The sequence below is a fragment of the Erithacus rubecula genome, assembly GCF_903797595.1.
Source record: "Erithacus rubecula genome assembly, chromosome: 17".
Classification (NCBI taxonomy): Eukaryota; Metazoa; Chordata; class Aves; order Passeriformes; family Muscicapidae; genus Erithacus; species Erithacus rubecula.
This window is the reverse complement of record NC_136669.1, coordinates 5,337,691-5,362,863: the sequence shown is the minus strand read 5'-3', so window position 1 is coordinate 5,362,863 and position 25,173 is coordinate 5,337,691. Positions and strand designations below refer to the sequence as shown.

Genomic DNA, 25,173 nt, shown 5'->3' with positions numbered 1-25,173 from the left:
AGGGAGTTTGGGATTTAGTTTCTCTGAAGAGGGTGGAGTGAGGGATGCATTTTCAAAGTTGGATTGTTGCAGCCACCGACACTCAGAAGATGCATCTCACGACTGTAAAATATTGCCATATTTGCTAGAATTGCCTAAGCTTTCATAAACACATTTGTAAACAGCAATAAGAGAATTTGAGCCCATTGTGAATTGTCTGAAAAGCAATTTGTTTGCATTCAAAGCCACTTAAATAGGGGAAGAAAAAGCAACAATAAAAGTGAATGTTCAGCACTCATTACAACAAACACAACTGTTCAGACACACACTTTCTCAAATCTATCAGGGTGCACAGTGCAGAAAACCCAACAGACCAAGAAGTGTAAATTTAACTGCTCTGTGAAGCTTGCAGTAAGTTGGGAAAACCACCCCTGAGAAGTCAACATTGCATTTCCTCCTCTCTGTCCCCTTGCCTATGGTGGTGATGGTGTGGGGCAGCAAAGGATGCTGGTGGATGTTTCCTCAGAGGTATTTCTGTCTCACAGGGACACACAGATGCTCTGGCTGGTGGCCATGTAGTCACTGGCCCATCTCCCTTTCATTCACTGAAAGAATCTTTGCCAAAATTTTCTTTTTTCCCCTGGAGTAGGACTGTCAGTGCTGAGTTAATGGTTGGACTTGATGATCTTGGAGGTCTTTTCCAGCCCTGATGATTCTAAAATGGGACCCAGCTCATTATCCCTGGGGTCCCAGAGAGGTGTTGATGCAGTTACAGTGGTCAGAATCTGCACAGTGACATCCTGGCCATAGGGATCTCCTGCATCTTCCCCATGCTGATCCCTATACACAGCATAGCCTGTGGCTTCCCAAGCCCTGGCCAACATGGTTTTTAATTCCAGAGCCTCAGATAATTTATCTTATAGCCATCTGGAACATCCAGAACTCTCTTTGTAGCCAATGATCACAATCAGATACATCTGAAGTAAAAAATCACGTTATTCCAGTGGTGAATTTTGAGATTAAATATTGAACACGCACTTGTGAATTCCTTCACTGCACCTCTCCCCATCCTCAAAACCAAGTGTGCTCTAAATGTTAGAAGTTCAGCTGAAAGAGAATTCATTAGAAGGCCACTTATGATAGCAAAGACTGGCCTTTAAGTTCAGTAGAAAATCATTAGTGTACCATACACAGCATTTTCCACTCGGGTTAGGGGGGAAAGATGCACACGCTGTGGCTGGCACATCAGCTGGGTGTTAACTCTTAGAAACCACTGGGAAGAGCAAAGTTTGCAACACTGAACAGGGCTCAGGTGCAGGGCTCAGAGGGGCACCCCGAGGGAGGCTGCCCTTGCTTTTCCTTTTCAGTCACATCAGTCCCCATCTTCATTCCCCACTGCCTCTCACTGGCACTCAGCCTCTTAAACATGTGATGGAACAGAGAGCACTCCTCAAAGAAGAAATTTTCTTTGCTCCTTGTTTCTCTCCAGTTTGCCCCAGCTCTGCCCCACCCTAACTGCTGCTGATGGGAGATTTGCTCTTCACCTCTGTCCCATCTGAGCTGAGGTTCAGGGGTGGGGAGAGGATCTGAGTGATGGGGGAAGGTGAAGCCACCTCTGCCATGTCCAACCCACGTTGGAGAGGAGCTGCTCTGGGGGCCAGCCCAATGTCACAGGCCATTAATCAGGGTCTCCATGCTAAATCAAGCTGTCACTCAGCAAGGGAGGCTCCCAGCTCCACTAAATCCAGCCACTGACAACCCAGGACATGGAGAGCTGTCAGTTATTTGGGTTTTAAGCACCAGCCATCCCCTTTCAGAGCAGGAGAGCTGTGCCATAAAGCTCCCTCCTAATTACACATTAGAAGGTTTATGAGGGGAGAAGCTGCTGAGAGTTAAGGCCCGGCTGAATGCCACTGGTGTCCCTCCTACAGAGGACACAATTAAAACGTGGCTGTGTTTGTCAGAGGCAAAGGGCTGGATTATCATGCAAAGCAGAGGAAGGACAAGAATGGGAAGTGAAGGCTGACAAACTGTCAGCCCTGGTGTGTTGCTCGCCAGCAGAAGCAGAAAAGGCCCCATGGCAGATGCCAGGGATGCAGCTGCACCCTTCACTTTGAATTTACTGACTTCTGCTGGTTCGTGTCCATGTTTGACACCACGCTCCCTCATTTGGTTAAAAATAAATAGAAAAGGAAGAAAACAAAAAAAAAAACACTACTCAAGACACCAGAAAGGAAACTTAAAGTGAGAGCTGCCCTCAGGGCGTGGGAAGCAAAACCCAGCATTTATGAGGTAGACAATTCCCACTCCAAGTACATGGGTTCTTTCCCAAAATGTCTGTTGCCTTCATGGAACTCATCATCTTGAAAGCTGGGACTTTTTACAAGGACATGGAGTGACAGGGGGGAATGGCTTCAAACTGCCAGAGGGCAGGGATAGATGGGATATCAGGGAGAAATTCCTCCCTCTGGGGGTGGTAAGGCCCTGGTACAGGTTGTCCAGAGAAGCTGGGGCTGCCCCATCTCCTGAAAGTGTCCAAGGCCAGGTTGGATGGGGCTTGGAGTCACCAGGTCTAATAGAAAGTGTCCCTGCCCATGGCAGGGGGATGGAACTGGCTGATCTTTAAGGTCCCTTCCAATCCAGACCATTGCATTTAGCTGCAATTCTCTTCCAGTTGCCTGACATCATCTCTTGCTTGGGAAAAGCACACAAAGTCCAAAACTGTGGTGGGGAGAGGAGGCAGAAAAGGAAATCTCCCTCTCCTTGTCCTGGGTCAGGGAGGCTCTTTCTGAAGTCACAGAAGCCAGGAGGTGTCAGTTCTGGAGGTGGTTTAGTGGTGGAGGTAGCACTGTTTGGTTTATGGTTGATGACCCTGGGGGTCTTTTCCAATCTAAATGATTCTGTGAGGCAAATTGACCCAACACCTACAGGGCTGCTCTGCACAGGCCACCCATGGATGGAGCTGTCCTGGGGCACTCCCCATCCAGGTGCACTCCTGGCTTTTGGATCCCCAGGGTGTCTCACAAACACCTCCCTTGCAGACAGGGGCCACTGGGAAGGCAGCTCTGGGTGAGACTGCTGGGAATGCACAGGCCACACGCCCACCCCTAAAGCACAGTGACAGGAACCTCAGGAAAAGAGGGGTGAAGACAGCTTCTCCATCCCTCCCTGCAGCACTGGGAACCTTAACGTGGCTGTGCCATTTGTCTTTTGCTCTGTACGTAAAAGCTGAGGGCACAATCTATTCCCCATTCCTCAGCCAGCCCAGCTGATGTCTGGGGAGCACTTACAGTGGCACAGACAGAGCCTGCTTAATTGCATTTCTTGTAATGCACAAAGAGCTAAACTGGAATCCATTTCTCCAAGGACAGAGAAGTTGAAGGAAAAGAAAAACTCTTCTGCTTCTGTAATGTCTTCCTCTAGCACAGATCACTCTGGAAAATATATTGGCTTGCCTGCCTCATCCCTGTGTGTGAGTGTGCTCAAAATGCAGAGGAGGTAGTGAGTCTGGTCACCTTCCATAAAGCCAGCAGAGAAACAGGGAAATCAAATGAGCAGTCTCAGCTGCCTGCTGCCACCATTGCTAAACCCAGCAGGGCAGCAGAGCCCTGGGAGACACAGCAGGGCTCCGAAAAATTCAAAGGGAAGTGACAAAAGGGAGTAGGGTTTGCCATTTCTGACAGAAAGTCATCCTCCTACTCTGATGGAAGAGTCTTGGCAGGGAGCTACAGCAGGGAAAATGAGATGATACAGCATTTAACGTTTGGGGTAATGAGGCCTATAATAGATGACACTTGAGACGTGAAACACTAAGGTAGTGGTATTGCATTTAAATATTGGCAACAAGCTAAAGCTTTTCATCTGTCTGCTCAACGCCCCTTTTTTGACCTCAGAAGGATAAAAATCTTTTATTTTCTTGATTTTATGAGAAGAGCACAAGCCAACTGCTCTTCTCTTGGAACAACTCCTCCTTAAAAACAAAGGTTGCTCCAATCCACACTCTACTACCTGTATAAATCAACATGCAAAAGCAAATTCTTAGAAGGATTTTAAAACAGGAACTGGTCTGAATGACCAGCCCTGAGAGGAGGAATTAGTTCCCTGCTTTTGTTAAGCTCGTAATTCAGATTTCAGACTCTTCCATGCAGAGATGAGGAAGAAAAGCAGCACAGAGAGGAAGGAAAGAATTCCAACGCTTGGGTGGAATAAGCAAATCTTCCAATTAGTCTGTCTCCTCTCCTGGATCACATTTCACGCTTCCTACAGCTGCAACCAGAAGGAAGGATGAGAATCCAGCATACAAATGCCTAGTTCATTTGCTACAGCAGCATGAATAGGATTAAAATAATCTGAAGAGGAATTAAATGCCTCAACAGTCAGGTTGCAAGAGCGGGAGAATAAGACCTCTTGTGTGCGATTCCAGGATCAGTGGAGTGGGGCCAGCAGAAGTGACCCAGGGTTAATGCAGCTCAAACCTGCCTTGGAGGGACTATTTTATTCTTACTCAAAAGGAGTGGGCCCCAAATCCTACATCCTTAGCCATGAGCTGTGAAATGTTTGTGCACATCCAACGGGGAGTTGAGGGGATGAGTTTCCAACGTCACCACTCACACGAGCTGGATTTTCAAGCTACAGACAATCTGTACATGGGCTGCAGGTTTCCTCCTAAAATACTTTCAAAACTACTCACAAAAAACCTCTCTGGGGAAAATCATTGGTGACTTTAAATGGACAAGTTTGGTTATACTTGCTGCCTAACAATGCTGTTCAAATAAAAAAAAAAAAATTCTAGCTCTGAAGAAATAAGAACAACTCAAAAAGCTGATGTGGGTGAAACAGAAGCACAGCAGGGTCATACCTCTAATAAAAGCAAACTTGATCACTCTGGGAAGCCCCAGTGCTTTGAGAAGGTATTTCCCTTGCTTTTATTTTGAAAACAATTGTGAAGTTAAATGCCAGAAATAAGAAAGAATTTTTAGGATCAGAGCCGAGCCTCACTACAGAGCAAGTTCTATCAGATGCAGAAATCTGCATCTTCAGAGATGACCTCAATAATTTTCTTACTGGTCTGGTTAAATGCAATTAAAATTATTGGTTTTAAATGCAACCTTACATTCAAGACACAAACAAGCCTCTATATAATCAAACAGATAAGCATTCATTTAATCAATATATAATCAAGCAGTGTGCAAGCACCTAGAAGTGAAAAAGAAAGAACCAGCAGCCAAGATGGTTATGTCAAGTATAAATCATGTCTAATTTCCTTCTGTGACAGAGTAGCAGACCTTGTCAATAGAGGAGAAAGAGCAGACATCATCTATCCTGACTTCAGCAAAGCTTTTGACTTGGTGACATTCAAACACGGCCTACATGGAACAAGCTGCTGGTGGATGTATCACCAGCTGGAAAACTGTACCCAGAGAGTGTTATCAACACTCCCTGTCAGGGTGGAGGGGACTTATCAGGGGAGATTACACAGAGGCTTGGCAGCACTCACTGGCTTTTCTTAATGACTTAGCTCCCAGGAAATCTGTGCTTTTTGAATTTGCAAGGGGTACCAAGCTGTGATCAGGCTGGAGCACACACTGACTTTTAAAATGACCTTGTCCAAGTGGGGGAACGTTCTGGAAAAAAGCAGAGAACAGCTTCACTGAGATGCAAATCCCAGAAGCAAAGGAGCTCTGGGAAAGCACCAAGAAAAACTGTGGTGATGGGGGATTCCTTCCCCCTGCCTCAGCACCCTCCCTGCAGAACAAATGGGGGAAGAAATGTGTATGTGCTGCTGAAGGCCTGGCCCTATGATTAACATTAAAACAGTAATTAGCTGCTGTGCTCTGCTGCAGAAGGAGACAGATTTCTATCTGTGGTCCTCAAAACACAGCTAGCAAATACTTATTAATCCTTGCTCATGAAAGATGCTGTAAGCATTTAAATGAGTTTTAATTATTAACTATATTAGTTCATCTGTTGGATGATTTTCCAGTGATGTAGCACAGTGAAAGCCAGAGTAGTCGGGGTAATTTTCTGTGACTGCTCCTAAAGAGGAGAAAATACACTAAACCACATTATAAACCAGTAACATCTTAATACTGGATGGAAACATTCTCTCACAAAATCCCATTACCTTAATGGAATGACAAACAACCTCTCCACTTCAGCAGGGACTGAAGGAAGGGAACTGATGACATGAAACTCCCTGTATGTCCCAGGGCTTACCTGAGGGTCGTGCCTCTATAATGTAGCCAGTTGTGGGTTTTTCTCCTGAATCTCCCTCAGTCCATTGCAGTGTCAGCCCAGAAGCAGATTTTGTCACCAGGATTTCCTGAGGGGAGCCAGGAGACCCTGAAGGAAGAAAAGAGACTAGCATATGAAGGTGGCATTAAACTGCAGCATGAATTGCTTCTGTTGAGAGAGGGGAAAAATTATCTTGCAGTGTTGGTCAACAAATATGCAACATAAACCAGCTCTATGGGCTACTGAGCTGATTTTTTCACTAGCTCCAGTACCAGAAGTTACCTATCAATGGGGTTTACAGGTCATAGGATCATAGAATATCCTGAGTTGGAAGGGACCCACTGGGATCATCCAAGTCCAATTTGTGGCCCTACAGGGGATAGCCCCAAGGTAAGGTACCTGTGTTAACAAGGCAAGAGGAAAAAGGACTCTCATTTTACCCACTGCCACTGCTGTTTCTCCTTTCAGAGTGAAACCAGCCTGTGAAGTTCATGGAGAGATTCATGGGGACAGGCATTGCCCATTGGCTTGGGAAAATGCCATGGCCACGTTAGAAATTCCTGATCTACACTTGGTCTGTGGTGTGGAAGTGGGAAACAAACAAAAATCAGAGCTGTGACCACCTGACTTACCTGACAGGTTGGTATCATTGGAGGGCATTTACCTTATTGGGCTATCTGTTTATCAAAGTCACAGATCAAATAAGTAAACCAGCTCCTTGGTTCCAGGCACTGAACCAAGCAGGGAACACTGCCCTGCAGCTGCTCTTGACACAGCAGGAAATACACAGATCTCTCCCTCTGCATAAGACAGAGTGTCAGGAGAGAACAATTGTAAATTTTCTGGTTTTGCATCCAGGAGCTTCTGCTGGTTTCAGCAGCTACTCCAGTTCTGCCTCCCACCTCAGAGCAGTACAGTTAGAATTACACACTGCGCTGTCAGGCTGCAGCTCAGGAATCCCTGGCTGGCCTGTTTGCATTATGATTTATTTACAGTGTTTTGTTTATTCACATTAGACTTCTAGGTTTCAGGAAAAAAAAAAAGGAAACATGCTTTTCACAGAGTTGTGAAACGCACAGAATCACATCCTGTGACTCAGCTTCTCCTTGGAGTTGGAAATTCATAGGAAGCCCTGAGTGCACCATTCCCTGCTGGTGCCCTGTGTTTGTAGAAGTGATCTGTGACTTGTGATTTGCTTTTATGGCCCCCCTCACCTTCTGCTGGCCCAGCTGTGATGTTGGCTTGCAGCTCAGGTCCATAGGCGATGGTTCGGGCTTGCACTCGGAATAAATAAGTGACGCCCTTGGTGAGGTCCCGCACCTTCAGCCAGCGCTGCCAGTTCCCCTTGATGTCCACAGTCACCACCTTGCTCACCCCTGGAACAGCCACAGGGGTAGAAAAAAAATAAGAAGAAGTTCCAATGCAAAAAAAAGAAATCAAGTGGAGCTTATTACATCTAGATGGTAAGTAAAATCATCTAACAGTTTGCTAAGAAAGTATTTCTTACAATTAGCAGGAGTTTAAGTAGTGATAATAGGCAATTTTCAGCACTGATAAGTATAATTAGAGTTTAAACTTGATAAGTGGGTACTGACAAGGAAAAAACCTTACAACACAACTGGGAAATTGCCAAGAGACTACATGTAACTTCACTAATTATTCTGGGAAGAAAGGAAGAGGTAAACGAAGAGGAATACACATTCCAGATTGCTTCCCAAGCAAGCATTTCTCCATTGCTGCTTCCCCAAAAAACCTGCAACATGGTCTGGAGGAGGAACAAGGGCCAGGTCTGCTCCATTCATCTCATCCTGCTGTATCCACCATCCCCATGTGGATGCAGAGTGAAGGATGTGCAGCTCACCAGGACCTTGGGACTACAAATGCCATGGCAACAGGGGATGCAACCAAAGCACTGGGAGCTTAAGCAAGGCTGGAGCCTTAAGTGTTTCACTCTTCCTACTTGCTCAGAATTTTTCTTACAGGGATCAATTAAAATCAGAGTTGTTCCCTTCACCAAGATTCATAGTTAGTTCCACCTTTACGTTCTCAATTCTCCATAAAGGACTGAGGGGTAATGAGTGGTTTGAAAACTAAAAATCTGGCTTTCATTGAAATTTTCAAGAAGTAAGTCAACAGAAAGAATTTGATCTATAAAAGATTTTACAGAATAAAAATTTCAAATTTAGATAGTCTTTCTGGTGTCTTTTTGGGTCTGTATATGTACATGACACATTTCAAACCAAGAAGGTAGGAAGTAGGAGAAGTTTTTTCCCACTAGAAATGGCTGGTTGCTAGTTTATCTCTCCAAAAAACACAGAAAGAAGATGTTTTCAATCCAGATGCTTACTTTATGCAAATCAAGATGATGCTTTCAGTTTTAATCACTTAAATAAAGAGTAATGTCCAAGTGATTTCTGTTCAAAGTTTTCCTCCAGATACAATTTATAACTCAGCGAATCTTTCCCTGGCTAACGAGGACACAGTAAAAGTGCTCCCTCCTTCCACAGGTGAACTATTTCATTTCTCTGAGACAAATCAGGAGGCATTTGTCATTTTCAAGTTATGTTCCAAAAAAAAAAAACCCAACAAAACAAAAAACTGTTGAAAAAGGCTCTGGGGCAATTTTGTTGTCTATTATTGTGTAAAACATAACAGTGTAAAGCTTAGACAATAAAAGGTCAAGCAGGGATAAGACTGTGCTAAAGAACAGATCACTGCTGGAAAGGTTGGAAAAATAGGCAGGTAAGTGGTGGCTGGTGAGTGGGAAGGTAGAAAGTGTCACCATGGGAGGATGCTCAGCCAAAAATTAAGGATGGGTGGAAAGTCAAAATATGAATGAGAAAAACTCCAAAAGAAGGTCCAGTTCATCCAGGTTGTGGTGGAAGAATGTGGGTTCTACCCCCATTTATTTAAGAGCTGGACTTGATGATCCACGTGGGTCCCTCCCAACTTGGAGTATTTGTGAATCTGTGAAAATGATGGCATCAAGGAAGGGATTCTTTTCCATGGCAGGAGAATAAATATGTTTGCTGAAAGAAAAATGCTGGCACAAGAACAAATGGTGGGTGAAGACTGGAAAATAAATCCAGGCAAATATTTTGCATCTGAGGAAGATCTCTCCATAACCTTCCTGCTCACATCAGAGATCTTCCAGAGGGGAAGGAGAGACAGGCTGGAGTCAGGGGCAGCACAGACAAAGGTGGGGAAGAGAAGAAAAGGCATCAAAGGTTCTGAAGGATGTTAAATCAAATACATGCAGAGAAAACATGATCTGACACTTCCATATTTTTAAGGGGAAAAAATGTATGCTTGAACAATGTGTAGGAATGAAGAAAAGGGAGGAAATGCCCAACCAGCCTGAACCTCCTGCATAACCTGTGCACATTTCTTGGTCAGAATTAGAAATGCTTCCTCTATTAGCTCTTTGTGCTCAGACCTGCCAGCCATAAAGGCTGACAGTGCTTTTATTCTGGTGTTTTCAATCCTGAGTTTAACTTTCTCTGTGCATGAGACATGGATATTCAGACAATATAGATCATTATTCCATACAGGAGAAGCAAATACAAGTGATTGATACCCTTATTTCTTTGGAAAAGAGTTTAAAATGGATTGGCAATGGCTGAAATTACTCTCCCTCCTGTCATGCTGCCAAAGCTGGACATCCTATTGAACCATTGGCAATCTACCAGGAATATAAAAATATTAATAAGGCCATCCACAAACTATGTCATCTTTTCTAATTCACCTTTGGAATGAATTTACATTTGTTTTCAGAGAAACTGCCAAATCCTTCTCTGTTGCTGTTCTGGCAAATTAATGGAACGTTTGTGGCCAGCACATTGTTGTGGTTTCACTGAACTCCAGTGCTGGGTTAAAAATGCTGCCTGAAAACTCCATGTGAAGAGGCACAACCACATCTCTGTCCTGTCACCCTCCCCGTCACAGCAGAGGTGCTTCCAGTGATGACCAGCACACTTGATGCCTGGGCAATCTCTGTGATAACAGAAGTGACACATGATGTGATAAGCAACACAAATGTGCCTGACAACTATTCTGGGATGGAGCCTACTCAGCAGTTTCAAAGGAGACAATCAGGCACTCCCAGGCTGAGCTTCCTCTTCGCCCAGACCAGGTAATGATGGCTGTAAAATTACTTTTCAAATCACACAGACATTAGTTTGTGCAAGAAAATGAGAGGAGACAAGACAAAAGCTATATTCCACAATATTATGGCTCGCTGAAGCGTTTTGGCAAAAGTGGAATTGTTTTATTTACCCTTTGCCACCTGGCTTCTCTCGGAAAACAGCAGAGAGCAAGTAGGAAATTGGGCAGAGATGAAAGGTCCTACAGTCCTATTGTGTCATTTCCCCATGAATATGTATGATCAGAGGTCTTTCTTACCCTGGACAGGAGCCAGAGGCTCGTAGACGACTCGATAACCCTGCAGGACTCCATTTGCTGCTGTTGGCTCGCCCCAAGACACGTTGAGGGTAGTGCAGGTGATTTCAGAGAAAGCCAGGAAGCTGGGAGCACTGGGTGCTGAAAGGATTGCACACAGATTGAATTGCAGCAGCAGCAGCCAATCTGATATACATATATATTATAAAACATTGCTTTATTTGCCCAGCCTAAATCTAAAGGAAACAAGCTGAGAATGGGATTTGTCAGTTGTACCCAAATGTCCTGTAATCAGTCAGAAATGCAGCCTGTCCTAAAAATGCAGCCAGTCAGCTGCAAAACTGAACCTCCACAGCAAACAAGGAGATAGGGCACAAAAGGGAAGAGCCCTCAGAAGGGTGCTAAAGGAGCCACCTCCTCTTCATAGCCACCACCAAGGGCATTGCTTTCACCCCTGCCAGAGCACTCCCAGCACATCCAGCACAGGGGCTGCTCAGCTTCACTGGGAGGCTGCTGATCCAGCTTAAAAAAAAAAAAAAAAAAAAAAAAAAAAAAGGAGGAATTCTACATGCTAGTTGTCTCACAGGACCATCAGGCAACTTCCAGGCACTGGTGATGAGTTCCTTCTGATTTCCAGATGTGGAGCAGAAACCAGAAACAGAGCCACAGACTGTTTAGTTTAGGCACTGGCCCTTCTGCCACCCCGTTCTCATTCCAGCAGCATCACTCCCTTTCCTCACGCTCCACTTCTTAAATGCTTTTATTTATTTTTTTTTTTTTTCAGCTTTCAACACCTCCACAAGGCCAATCCCGTCCCCTGGGTGAGCAGGACAAGGTCCCTACCTGCCTGGAGGGTGCTGCCCGGGGCGGGGCTGCTGCGGGGGCCGTCCCCGGCCGCGTTGAAGGCGGAGATGCACACCAGGTACCGCGTGTGGCTCGTCAGGTTCTTGAGCCGCACGCTGGTCTCGGGCAGGAAAAGCACCTTCACCTTCTCCGTGTCGTTCAGAGCGTCGCTCTCCCAGTAGTAAATCTGTTGGGGCGGCGGGATGGAATCCCAGCATTGTTAAGGTTGGAAAAGTCTTCTAAGGTCGTGAGTGCAAACATCAACCCAACTCCCAGGTTTGTCACTAAACTGCAGTAATGCTGAACGAGTCTAAGCCATAGTCTATATCGTGTGCACCAGCCAAATTATACTTAGCTGTTTTTCTCCATATTTTACTGCCTAGTTATTTTTCTGCATATTTTACTGTTTCTTCACATGCTTAGCTGTTTTTCTGTATATTTCTTCGTTTATAACAAGTGCATGAAATAAACCATTTTAAAGTAATTTTCTGCGACTTGTTAAAACCGTTCAAAGCTGCTAAAACATAAATTGTGCTGAATCAGAAAAAAAAATAGAACTAAAAAACAGAATATCAAAATTAAAAGACCCAAAATAAAAGTAAGCAACAAAGTTCTGAACAACAACCAATCATTGTACCTAAAGAACTCGTGCAAGGCATGTCAACAGCATAAAAGCACCAATCAAAAAATACATAATCCCATAAACAGTAGTCTTAAAATGTATCATTAAAACTAAAAGTAAACAATAAAACAACTTCTACATAATCATATTAATTTGCTATCCAAAAGTCCTGTTTTTCCCACACTAAATCACGTTCCCAAGTGCCACATCCACTCGCCTTCAGAACACTTCAAGGCTTGGTGATTCTCCCACCTCCCTGGGCAGCCTGCTCCCAGCCTGACCACGCTTTCTGGGAAGAATTTTTTCCTAATACCTAATGAGAACCTCCAGTGGCAAAACTGGAGGGCATTCCCACTCATTCTATCACATGTTTTAGTATATCCTACACCTAGAAAATATTTGGCCACTGCAGCTACAAAGCAACCAGAAAGACAGTGTAGTCTTGCCCTGGACTCCTCTGTTAGTTGGGGCACTCAGGTTTTTCAGAACATGCCAATTTTTTTCCTTAGAAAACTCCCCTGAGTCCAATGACCATGCAGCTGAGTACATCACTCATAAACAAAGCAAAGGCTGAAGAATATGGCTTAATGACAGCAGGTATGAGCTGCCAGGGTTCAGTGAGGAGGGGTCAGTTTAAACACTCCCTGCAATGCAAGCTGCCTGTCAGCACTGGCATCCTGATACACCCTGATGGTCCATAACTCCCCTGTGCACACACACAGCAGTCACAGCACTGGTGTTCACAGCACAGCCAGGAAAATGCCCTCCTGAAGAGGGTAACAAAGATTGTCCCTAAAGTTCCTTGAGGTGCTTTTCCCCTTTCTTCCATTACATAATTTTTACCCTGATGCCATAAAATTAGGCTTTGGAGAAGTTGTTTCCAAGCGGAAAATTGGTGCCAGCCCTACTTATTGGACAGGCCTGGCAGTGAGAGCATTACAACAGGCCAAAGCAAGCCAGAGAGCTGAGGGAACAAGCCAAGGCAAGACTCCACCTTGGCTCTCCAAGCCAGGCTGCTGAAGCCATCTATATACGTACAAAAGGGAAAGGACAGGGATTGATATATAAGGATGCTTGTTACTGCCAAGAAGGGATGCCAGATTATTCACATTGGCTTGGCTTTCCTTCACTTATGGATCTAAATTCATGGAGAGAGGCAGAGCCAGACACTGAACCCAAGCCAAGCTCCAGTGTTTGTAGACTTGCCCATTCCCACTCTCTGAGGGTCCATTCTCATGCTGGAGATGCTGAGCAGCGTGTCTCTGCAACGTGCTCATCTCCAGCAAACCAAACGCAATTAATACTCTGATTTAATTTTGTGAAAGTTAAGGAAATGAAGCAATGCTTCCAAAATCTGACCTGACTCAGGCTTCCAGCTGGGAGAAAGTTCTGCTCTTCCTAAAGGCTTGTAGCATTTCGTGGAGGCAAAGCTCAGTTAATTTTCTCCAATACATTTCTTGCCCCCAGCTCTTGTGTATCTGTGTTGCTTTTTGGAGCAGATATGTTGCCTGCTTAAGTGGAGCTGTCTCCTTATCTGCATTCCCTGTTTCCCCATGCTCTCCTTCTCCATAAATAACGACACACTCTCCCTTTTCTTTTCTCCCCCCTCCCAATTTCATTCTCTTTCTTTTGCTTTTGGGACTTGCTGCTGTTCCCTACTGCAGCCTGAGCACTGCTCTAATTTGCCTTATGTGGCGAGGGCGAATGCACTTTGTAGAGCTCTCTCACAAGTAAATAGCAATGCCAAGCAAGATAAATGAAAACAGTAGAAATGGGAGGATTGCCTTGTAGCCTTGGATGTTCCCATTCTGGCTGTCAGCAGGAGGGGGGTCCCAGGTGAGCTCCAGCTGGCTGGCGGAAAGGGAATGGACTTGGATGTTCTGCGGGGCCAGCGCCGGTGCTAGGGAGGAAGGAGAACAGAAGAATTAACAGTGACAAGCAGAATTAGCTCATATCCAGGTTTTTCATTTGCAGAAGGACCCAGGACAGACCCTGTTTATGCCACAAGTCAGCAATGAGCCAGCCTGGGGGTGTCTGTGTCATCAGGATGTCTCAGCACAGGAGGCATGAGGAGCAGCTCAGCCTTGGGACGTGGTTGTGCTCAGCTCCTCGCAGGCTGACTTAGACACTGAATCAACTCAATCCAACCAGCAGCTTTGGAAAAGAAAGGAAAACTTTCCCTTGGTTCCCTGGTAGTTTGGGGCTCACCTTTGGCAATGGCTGGTGCTCCTGATGAGCAAGGCAGCCCTGGCCATCATCAGCCCAAATGCTATTCAGAAGCAAGACTTTGGGTCAAAATACTGCCTAAAATTACCTCCAAACCCACTCTAATCAATTCACTAATTTTTTATGTATGACAAAATGACTTCTAGTTTGCTACTACAACTTTTTGTTACCTCCACTTTGATTGCGCCTCCACATTACACACTGACCCTCTTTGGCTCCTGATGGCATTTCTTCTTTGAATTGTGCTGTGCTAGAAAACCAATCTTAGAGTGCACCTGGGGCACTCCATCCCCTCCCTTTGTCAGGATCCAACTTGGTGCAGGTGGATTTTCCTCCCCAGCAGCTACTGAGGACACTCTGTTCTCCTGACCTGCTGTCTGAGCCTCCGGCAGGTTTTAACAAAGCAGCTCCTCTTCTGTTCACAGCAAAGCTGCCGAAGCATGTTCTGGTCAAAGTCCAGAAGGAAAGGCAGGGCAAAGGCTACACTCCTTCTTTCTCTGTGCTTACAGTGCTATAGCCTTCTACCAGACCCCCTGAGAAAGTTGTCTCTTTTCTCTCTGCCCCTTTCTGGGCCATAAATAGAAGTGATAAAATATTCACCATTGCACCGGATAGCCCCGGTTAGCTGCTCCTCTGGAGACTTCTATCTTAAGAGACAATGACCTTCATAAGTCACACTTTTCCACAATACTCCCTCCCCCCAGAGTTATAAAATAAAAAAGTAATTAACACCCACTCAGCCTGACACCAACTATTTATTTTGTTCTAACTGTGTGGTTTCCATATTATCACTGCCCACCCTGCCGTTAATGGAAATGTTAATAACCAGCGCCAGGTTGTTGTGACAGATGCTTGGGCTCATTATCAGAAATTCTTATTTACCGCTCCATTAAACGACAGAATCGCACAAAAAAACAATTCAATCAAAACTAACTGGAGGAATTTTAACAGCCACATTAATAATCCAAAACATAAATAAAGTTAATGTCTTTTGCATGTTTGCCATCGGCAACTCTATTGCAAAATTATTGCTGTACAATTAAAACCTGAAAGGTAAAATTGAAAATAGCCTTTATCCCAGGGCTCGGTTAAAACTGTTTATTTATTGTGGGTTTTTTTTTTTGGTTTTTTTTTGGCTGGATGGTGAATACATGAGGTGACAGTGACCATCAGTAAACCCCAGCCTGGTCACAAGGGTGCACTTGTCTAATTATTGCCCTGCCTTCTGTGCTCTTCACTTGGCTGGATGCCCTCAGTGCAAGGGAGTGCTGTTAGGGACCAAAAACCTCAAGATTTTGCTAATTTCACAGCACAAACCATAGCGTGAGGCCAAACTGATCACAGAGAGCAAAGCTGAAAACACATCCCAGAGATCTGCCAGGATGACAAGCTCAGGAAAACAGGAACATGCACAGTCACAGAGGAAAATGGGTTGCTTTAGAGTGCATTTACTTTCTAGGGACTGACACCACTGTCTGTCCTGAGCTGTCAGCTTCACAGTGCTCTCTACACCCAGCCCTGAAGCAGCACCTACAAGAGCATTTTTCTTTGGATGCCATGTGCCAGCCTGGAACAAACACAGCTTCAGAGATGTGACCATCAGAGGAGATGGTGTGTACAACCCACTGCCAGAAAAACACTGCTTCTCCTCAACCCCTTCATGCAGCACATCCAAGAAACACAGTGGTTAAAACCTGCCAGTGATAACTGCACTGACACACTTGCTGCTGGAGCTGCACTTGGCAGAAAATTTGATGGGAAGAATGAAAAGAAATGTGTGGAAAAAGACGTTTCTCTCTGCTATCACAGAGCCTCCATGAGATGCAAATTGTTTGGTTTTGTGCCCTGTGAGTCTGTCCCTCTGTTCAAGTTTGAAAGGCTGATGTGTCCCTCTGCCTCTGAGCACAGATTTCTTGTTGACAGCGAGGGACAGAAGAGTGCTGCTGATGCTTGATGTGGCTCTGTGCCGACAGCACGTTCCATTAAGGGTGAAGTGAAATACTTCAAAAAGAAGGAAACACATCCCTGAAGACCCCACCTGTTTGCAACCCCAAACCATTCCCTGAATATATGGATAGCTTGTGTCAATAAAAGCAAGTGCATTTTAAAGGTGAATTCAAAAGGCTTTTTACCTTCTAGGAATGCACTTCAAGATTACTGAGCTCAGAATTTTTCATGGCTGTTGAAATCTCAAATACATAAAAAGCAAGGTTAGAGCTGCATACCTCACACTGCTTTAGGTGTTAGTGACATTATCAACTATAGTAGGAGCAACACAGACCCCGAGGGTCTAAACACAGCTCTTGGCAGGTGGAAAGCATTTCACTTTCCCTGAAAAAAACATCTGTGTACTCATGAAGTCAAATTCTGTGCACGTATCCTGCCTTGGAATCTCATGCAGATATTTGTAAACACTTCTTTTCTTATCTGATTTCAATTTACCTTTGAGATTGTCTCCTTGAAACTCTCAGCCAAAACCTAAGGAGAAAGACTGAGCAGGTTGTATAGTAATTAGTAACAAACAGTAACAAATATGGGCTGGGCTGCTGTTGGCAGGATCACGTAAAGACAACAAATCTATCCAGAAACGTGGTGAGAGTGTCAAAACGAGCCCATAAATAAAGTTACACATCTAAATCCACATTTACACATATCACTGCCCTCATTTCCCAGCTGCACTGAGCAGCCTCTGCTCTCACTGCAGGCAATTTGAGCTTGCAAATGCTTCTAACCTTTAAAGAGAAGGTGCTTTAAATCCCTGGTGGCCTCCCTGCTCCAGAGCCCTGTGCTCTGCAGAAGCCTCACCTCAGCTCTTCTCACTTGGGATATTTGTTCTCTGGGCTGTGTGGCACCCAGAGCTTTCCATCAATATGGAAATACTATTCCTTTTCCCAGTGACAGTCGCCACGATGCTCTGTGGCACAGGTAGGCTACAAATCCTTGTGATTCATTGGGCAAACTTGATAACTGGTTTTGTGAAGCATTCCTCACTGTTCTTATATCTGTTCCAGTTTCTGGGGAGCAGAGGATTTGTCCTCTAGTGGTTTTCTAATTGCATCTGCAGTGGCAGTGTTACTGGCAGCACATTCACAGACAAGTTTGGGACAAGATTTCCTGACACTCACATGCCATTTAAATAAACATGCAGGCCAAAAATGAGGAGAAAAATGCAGTGAAAGAAACGGAAGGATTTCCTGTGCACCAGCTTGATCCAAGACAATCCCAAGCAAATTTCTGTTTTGTAAAGAACTCTGATCCTTTTCTACCTAGCAAGTGTTTTCCCCCCAGTTCTTCAAAGCATGACTTGGAGAACATGCCTGCCTTTATTCCCTAGTAATCAATATGTTTGCATTTTGGTGGTAGCACCTTGAGGCCAGAATCTCATTGCACAATGTGCTGCATAAACATAGAACAAAGACACAGCTCCAGGCCCCAAATTCCTCTAATCTGTCTCCACATTACAGTGGAGGGGTGCTGCAGCATGTTCTGCATATCAGCTGTAATTTTACCTACCTAGAGATTAACAGCAAGGGAGAAGGCACAGCAATATTCAGTTCAGCAAGTGCTGATGGTGAAATCTTGCACACCAGAGCCTCCAAAGTTTACACACTGATTCCTGGCACACACAGTCATGGAAAGTAGGGCTGAAAGGGTTTGGAGAGGACTCAGACATCATCCTCCTGGGTCACACTGGGATCAGCTTACTGGTCAGATGTTCATATAATCTCAATCACTGACTTCTTTCCAGATTGCGCTGTCATTCCCACACAAGCTCTGCCAGCACCTCTCTACTTTAACAACTCTTAAAATAGAAGTTTGTGTAATATCCATACTTCAAAAATAAAAACAATACAAAAAAACCCCCAAAACTGGGATATCTATAATGTAACAATAACTCACAAAATAACTCCTGTATTATTCTTCTTGTTGCCTAACCTAAACCATCCTCGCTGTATTGAAGTTTTATCCCTGCAGTGACATGGAGATTGCTTCTTCTTCAGCTGCAGCCTTCAAGTCACAGTGTAGATAAGCAATAGTTTAGTGGATTCTAAAGCCAAACACAACACAACAATCAGAAGGTCACCAGATAAAGCAGTGAGACTGATCTGCAGAACAGGCACAGTGCAACACAAGAGGTCTTCCTGCAGTACAGGCTTAGAGAAGAAACGTGAGGATGGTACTTCCCAGGAATGACCAAAAAGGTGGATCTGCAGATGTCTGCAGTCATTCCTTGCATGAAGGAAAAGTGGTTTGAGAGAAGAATGCTCAGTGTTTATTGGCCATTTTCTTAGAGAGTCTGGGAAAGAGCAGTGGGAGGATCGGAGCTGCCCTGTGCAGCAGAGCCTCGGTCCATCAGGAATGCTGAGTGAGTGATGCTGATTAGCTCAATAACAATTAGTCAACTGTGCTTCAAAACCAGCGACTGCAAAGCTGCTTTCCACTGTGACAGAGCAGCACAAGCTATATTTAGAATGTAAAACACACTTCCCACTCATTTCTGGCTGTTTTAGACTGGGCTTCATCTCGTGATGGAAGTTGGTGCTTTTTCCAAGGGCTGTGCTTTCTGTGGTTACTCAGATGTGTTTCAGAGGCACTAAGAGAGGCAGAGTCACATTCCAGGAATGTGGGTCTTAACCCCTCCAACACACTCCATTTGCTACATTGGGCCTGAGTGCTCCTGCCCTCTTACTCAGCAATTTGGCACCAACGCTGCCCTGCCAGGCTTGTGACACCCTGAGACATGAAATGGGCCCCAGCAAAGGAGCAATCTGGTCTCCCCATCACTGAGATGTTCAACTGGATGGGGGAGGAGGCTAAAACAGCTGTAAAAGCCAAGTTTTAGTTGGAAATACCCCTTTCCAAGAGATGCTGATCTATTTGTTGATTTACAAGGTTGCATAGATCAGTGTAAGAGAAACATCTCCTCATGTACAAGTGGAAATGAACACAAGAACTTGAAAAACATCCCTCTCACCTTCATGGATGCTGATAAAGATAGAGCAAAAATGCAAAAATAGAAAGATGTATAATAGAAAGAAAAATAGAAAGACAAACCTATTTTAGTGGAGAAGAAAGGGTGAAGAGGAGAAAGAGAACAGCTGTCAGGATGAGGACTTTGGGAGTCTGGAACACCTGCAGTTGTTTTACTCTGTGCCATCTTGTCTGGGTAGACAAACACTTGGCTCTTTCTGCATACCACATTTAGTAGAGTAGCTGTGTTTTGCCACATCAATTTTTAAGGGTATTAAAGTAATGAAGAAACATAAATTAAAGCAGCTGCAAATGATCCCCAAATGTAACATCCCCAGCTTCTATGCTTAGCTCTGGGAAGCTTCCCAATGTTGGCACAGGTACCTTCAGCACCTGCAGAGAGACAGGAGGGAAGTGGGGGTGGAGGGAGGGAGAGATGACATTCCTGCAAACTAAATTCCTGCAAACTGAAATGCAACAAAGACTAGAAGTGGAGACTCTTTTCCATGGATACAGATCTAGGGGCTTACCAGCCAGTGCCCTTGTTGAACTGAGGAGCCATTATCATCCTGTTCCTCACTATCTCTTCCAGTGGTGGTGAAAATACTGTTGCTGTGGTCCCTAATCTTTTAAAGTGGTGTTTGGATTTCCCACGTGAGGGAGCCATGTGCAATCTGGCAATTTCATGGGGCAGACACGATCTGGGTGATTACAGCCATGGCGAACCTCAGAGAGCAGTGCTGCAACAGAGCCTGCAAACAAAAACTACACACTTCTATTTGCTGAATTCCACAGCTCTATTTAGCAAAAATAACTCTAGAACAGGCTATCACATTGCATGCTGAGATCATCCATCAAGGAAGTGAGAGAGCCCAACCCAAAAGCAAAGCCCTCACAGAACTGTCAGACTGCCTCTGGAAAGAGCATACAGGTGGTTAAAACAAGAAGGGAGGAATAATAAAATGAGCTTTTCCCTCTATTTCTTTCATGTCAACAAGGATATGATCACACACAGGCAGGCAGCCCATCAGTCAGCAGAGATGGGCCATGAGCAGGAACAGAAGAGCCTGACAGCATTAGGTGTGCACAAACAACCAGAGGCACGAACCTGCAAGCTAAAACCCCTCTCTCTTCCAGCAGTGCAGATCAGGGATAGCTCCTGCAGCCCCCTCTCCCTTCCAGACATGCACACTGGGGGTTTCTCCATTGAAGAGCAGAACAGTTGTGTAAGGAGAGCAGTGCCAGCTCTGATGAGTGCAGGATTCACCCCCAGGAGGTGCTGAAGGTTGTGCAAGAGCTGGTGAGGAGCTGCTGTGTGTCTGATCCTCTCTTGTGTGCACTGGGAGCAGTACAGGATGGGAAAGCACTGCCCTCCACTCTCTTACAAGTATACCCATCAGAGAGGCAAAATTACCGATTTCACATTATTTCCCTGCATCCTGGACCCAAATTTCCTCCTTCTCTATTTATAGTCATGTTCCACTTATTATAATTTGTTAATGCCACATTTGAATATCATAATACCACAAGTTCATGGCAGCTGACAAAAGCACCCACTTCACATCCACTAACAACAATGCCAGCACCTACTAAATTCTAATCCTTCTGCTTCACTGCAGCCAAGAGAGCGTATCAAATCATCTCCCCTGGGTTTGCCATCTACCAAATGTCAAAAGCTATACCAGAAAAAAGTCAAAGGGCACAGGTGAGATCTGCCCCCAGAATAACCTTTCACTGTGGCTTTAATGCCAGTGTGGGTAGCTGACCCCCATGAGGGATTAATTTAGGATTTACAGATTGCAATGGTCAGGAAACCCCAGGGAGCCCACAGAAGACTGTTCTTGTGCTCCTGGGGAGTGAGAGAGATTAAATTTAAATTTTCTTGACTCTCAATGACTTTTCTCTTTCTTTCTTTATTTTTCATCCCTGAGAAGATTGCTGTGGTTTTACACTCTCATACTATCTCAGTGACTGGACTGCTGTGGCCAAGACATTTTAGACTATTGCTAATTCATACTTTCTATAGCAAAAGTGGTAACTTTTTTTGTTGTTGTTGTTTTCAGTCTACAACAGGCAACCTGAAAAGCCTCCAGTTCTGTGATTGACAATGGATACAGCAAACAGATGTTCAGAGAAGAAAACCAACTGTGTTTCTCCACAGCTGGCTTCACAGCAAAGCTGTACAGAGGAGGCAAAGCCACAGGAGTTGAGACCCATATGAAAATACTTACAGCACAAATTTTGCTCACATATCCCAGGATGACTGCAAACAAGCAGAGCAGGACTGCACAATTAGGCAAAATAGGAATTTGGCTGCAAATATAAGCGTTTAGTCAAAAGCACTCCAACTCCAGCCTGTGTCTGCTGGAATAAGAGTTATCAGCCAGGGGCTTCCCCACCTCTTTACCAGGGCAGTTTCTGGTTCATTTGACTTTACTACTGATTGCTCATGTTTTTTGAAAGGAAGGTTAATTCCTCTGCTTTTAATGGAGTACCTGCGCTGTTAGCTCAGTAAAGCTTTGCATACACGATCAGGTTTCTCCCTCTGCTCTGTGCAGGGATGTCCCTGCTCTCTTTTCACAGCCCATGGAACACTGCAGCACAGCAGCTCGTTTGTCCTTCCCCTCCCACCAACTGCAGCACAGAGCCACAAGCCCTCGTGATGAATTTGGGCACGGGAGCCTGCCCGTCTCGGGTACCAAAAAATCAGCATCCCATGGTTGGGGCTGTGAGTTCATCATCAGAGCAAAACGCTGCCTGCAGATCCCAGCCAGGGACCAGCCCGAGCAGCGCATCAAAACCCGCGGGTATTTCTGCTAGGACAGAAGCATCTTTCCTACATTGAGACGTGATAAAAAGGGGCAATTAGAGACGAGCTAAGCAGGAGCTGCCGCACCGCATAAAGCATTGTGCTGTACCAAAGGCTGCTGATGACCAATATTAACAACTTAATGAGCTGTTAATGAGGCGCGCGTTCGGCTTTTACTTGCAGCACGAAAACATTGCAAATCATTTTAGGGAGCTTCTGGACTGTCAATGGAGAATTAAAGATGTCAAATAAGCCCATCAAATCTATGTCTCAATCTGGACATTGCTTTCCAGTGCATCCGCTTAAAATTCCTTCTCCTATATGGTAGAGTAACTTGCTTTGACAGCACTACGACTCCCAGACTTTGCTTCCTTCTGCCTTGACATTAGATTTCAGTCTCCTGAGAGCTGCAGGGATGTCTTTTTGACATGTTGACATTAAGGACACTTCTTCCACAGACTTACACTGGCACGGTTACTTTCTGTCTTGCCATTGTAAGAGCAGCTACTGAGCTGAGCTACCAAATCTGGAAGTCTAATTAGCAAACCTTCACATCATCTGTAAACAGATTAAGAATATAAAATTACCCTTAAAAAATAGCCAGTTTGAGTAGGAAAAGGAGCCAAGGCTTATATAGGAAATTAATTTCCATAACTCCCCAGCATTGTAGCAAAACCAGCAGCATATAAGCAGTGACTAATGCTCTAATGTGGGCACACTTTAGTTTGTTATTTTTTACTGTCCTGCCATAGCCCTGCAAGATTAGATCCCACAGCCAAGTGCTATCAACACTCCTGTTACCTCCTGTGGAGCTGCATTGAGGGGAACAACAAATCCAAATTGGACTTGCTGCAGACAACCCCTTAGTGGAGCCTCTATACAGAGTGAATTTAGAGAAGTTTAAAATCCACCAAGAAACACTGATGGGATGTGCCCAGTGGCCAGTCCTGTTCTCAGAAATGGGATGCTCTTGGGATACAGGGGTATTGGTTTCCAAGAGAAACTGGAAAGAGGTTACTTGCCCAATTCTAACAGGAAATGTCTCAGCACTTCTTTTTTTCCATCTTCCAACAGTTTGCCTTTCTTGCTCTGCTCTGACTTTACTCTGTCTTTTGGCACACTGTTGGAGAACATGCTTTGCATGTTTATCTCTAAGATGAGAGGAGACTTTCTCCTTCCTTGGAGAGAAAGACAGTGGGACAGGATGGTAACCCAGTGTCACTCCTGGAGCAAGGCATTCCCAGAATGACAGGGTAAAGCTCATCCAGAGCAGAGCATCACATCGGAAGAGCTCTGCAGGTTCTTTAAATTTAAAAGGGAGGGAACCAGTTTCAAACACCCTGCCATCCCCAAAAAGTAGCCTTTTACTGATGTCCAGAGGTTAGCAATTAAAAGGCAAATACCCTATGATTTCAAAGGCTTGGTGCTTTTCAAGTGCCAAAGTTGCCCTTTGTTTAAAGTTTGAGCAGGTGAAACCAATAATTCATTTACCATCCTATTTCCCAACAGCTTCCCTTCACCCCCTTTTGTTTATCGAGGGAAGATACTGTCCCCTAGGCTGACAGGTTTTCCACTACTGCAATGTGAAATAGCCATGATAATCCTTCTGTTCCCTTCTCCAGTGGCATCTGGGATGGCACTGCCCACCCAGCTCTGGCAGCTGTGCCAGCAGCAATGTGCTCTATCAGCAGAGGCACAGCCAGCCCGTGTCCCACTCAGATAGGAGAGAACAGCCACGGGGATGCAGGATGCTCGCTGCCAGCTCGGATCCGCTGGAATGTTGTCATTCCTCTCACAGGCTGCTACCAAGGAGGCACAGGGGACTCCACACAGCATCTCCTCTGCTCTTTGGGCAAGGGAGGAGACAAAGCTGCTGTGCTGTTAGAGAAAGGGGGCCCAGGCAGTGCTGAGGGTCCCCCTTCTCCAGAAAGGGACTGAGGTGGCGCCACGGGGAGAATCTGGAGCACACACATAAATTAACAAGGCCTGAAGGAAGAGATTAAAGCACCCAAGGGCAAAGGAGCCTCGTCCTGCCAACCTTCCCTGCCTTCAGCACAAAGGGATGTTGCCCCAGCACAGATAACCAGGTAAGAAAGGACAAGAGCTCTGTGCTGGAAGCAGATTCTAAAGGGAAGCCAAGTACTTGGAGTCAAGTCTTTGCTTCCTTACAGGGTTTCTTTGTCCTTATCATGGCTCACTCTCTCAGTGTAGCCTTTTCTGTCCTAAACCTGTTTTACTATTTTTAGTCTTGGACCTTTGCAGGTGGTTTCTGTTTCTGGCCTGCAGAATGCTGGAGATGGCCAGGCAGTTCCAAGTGTTTCCCCTGACATTACTGGCAGAGCAGATCTTCTCTCCCTGTGTCAGCTACAGTGAATAAAATAAAGTTTGTGAAGTCCAGGAGAACCTGTGAAGCTGCAGGCAGGAGGGCAGATGAAAATAATTGCACATAACAGGAAGAAATTTGGTTTGGTGTCTGCTAGCTTTGCACTAAGAGGCAGATTCAGCTTTTGAAGACAGAGGTAAGAAGCATCATCATTGTCTCATTCCTGTTATTTTCCAAGCTACAGTTCCACTTGGAAGAAAATGAGAGGGCCAGGTAACATTCTCTGAAAGATGATGGTACAACCAAAGTGGCATTTCAGTGGAGGACTTCTAAACAAAGGGATTTGTCTCCCAGCTCTTTTTACTCCTTGCCTTTCCCATTACAGAACCAACTCTCAGAGATCATCATTAAAAGGAACAACAACAACAACCCAGCCTCATCAGTTCTTGTGAATTCTGAAGGTCACCAGTGTCACCATCAGTTATAATGACACACATCACTCCCCTCTTCACACAAATGGATTTACAACCTGTTTAAAGGCTGATGTCTCTTAGAGCACTTCACCCCTTCTGCCACTTCTCTCTGCACACACTCACTCTACTCCAGCAACAGCTGCTGGAAGAAATGATGAATTCCATTACTTTTCATCCAAAACAGCTTTGCAGTATATGGGAGAAGCACTGAAGGCTGCAGGCTCGTTAGCACAGGATTTGTATTGCCACATTTTACTTTATTCACCTTCCCAAATTAGGTGAAGCACGTCTGGCC

General features: G+C 45.0%; 1 protein-coding gene across 6 annotated transcripts in view; it reads right to left on the bottom strand.

The window, feature by feature from the left end:
* Nucleotides 1-25,173, bottom strand: part of SDK1 (sidekick cell adhesion molecule 1) — a 384,435-nt gene that overhangs the window by 19,775 nt on the left and 339,487 nt on the right. For all 6 annotated transcript variants that reach the window (XM_079320405.1, XM_079320404.1, XM_079320403.1 and 3 more), the window contains 5 exons: nucleotides 13,861-13,976; nucleotides 11,455-11,641; nucleotides 10,615-10,752; nucleotides 7,428-7,589; nucleotides 6,196-6,321 (listed from right to left, as the gene is read on the bottom strand). In XM_079320405.1, the coding sequence (XP_079176531.1) occupies nucleotides 6,196-6,321; nucleotides 7,428-7,589; nucleotides 10,615-10,752; nucleotides 11,455-11,641; nucleotides 13,861-13,976 (729 nt within the window). The remainder of the gene's footprint in view (nucleotides 1-6,195; nucleotides 6,322-7,427; nucleotides 7,590-10,614; nucleotides 10,753-11,454; nucleotides 11,642-13,860; nucleotides 13,977-25,173) is intronic.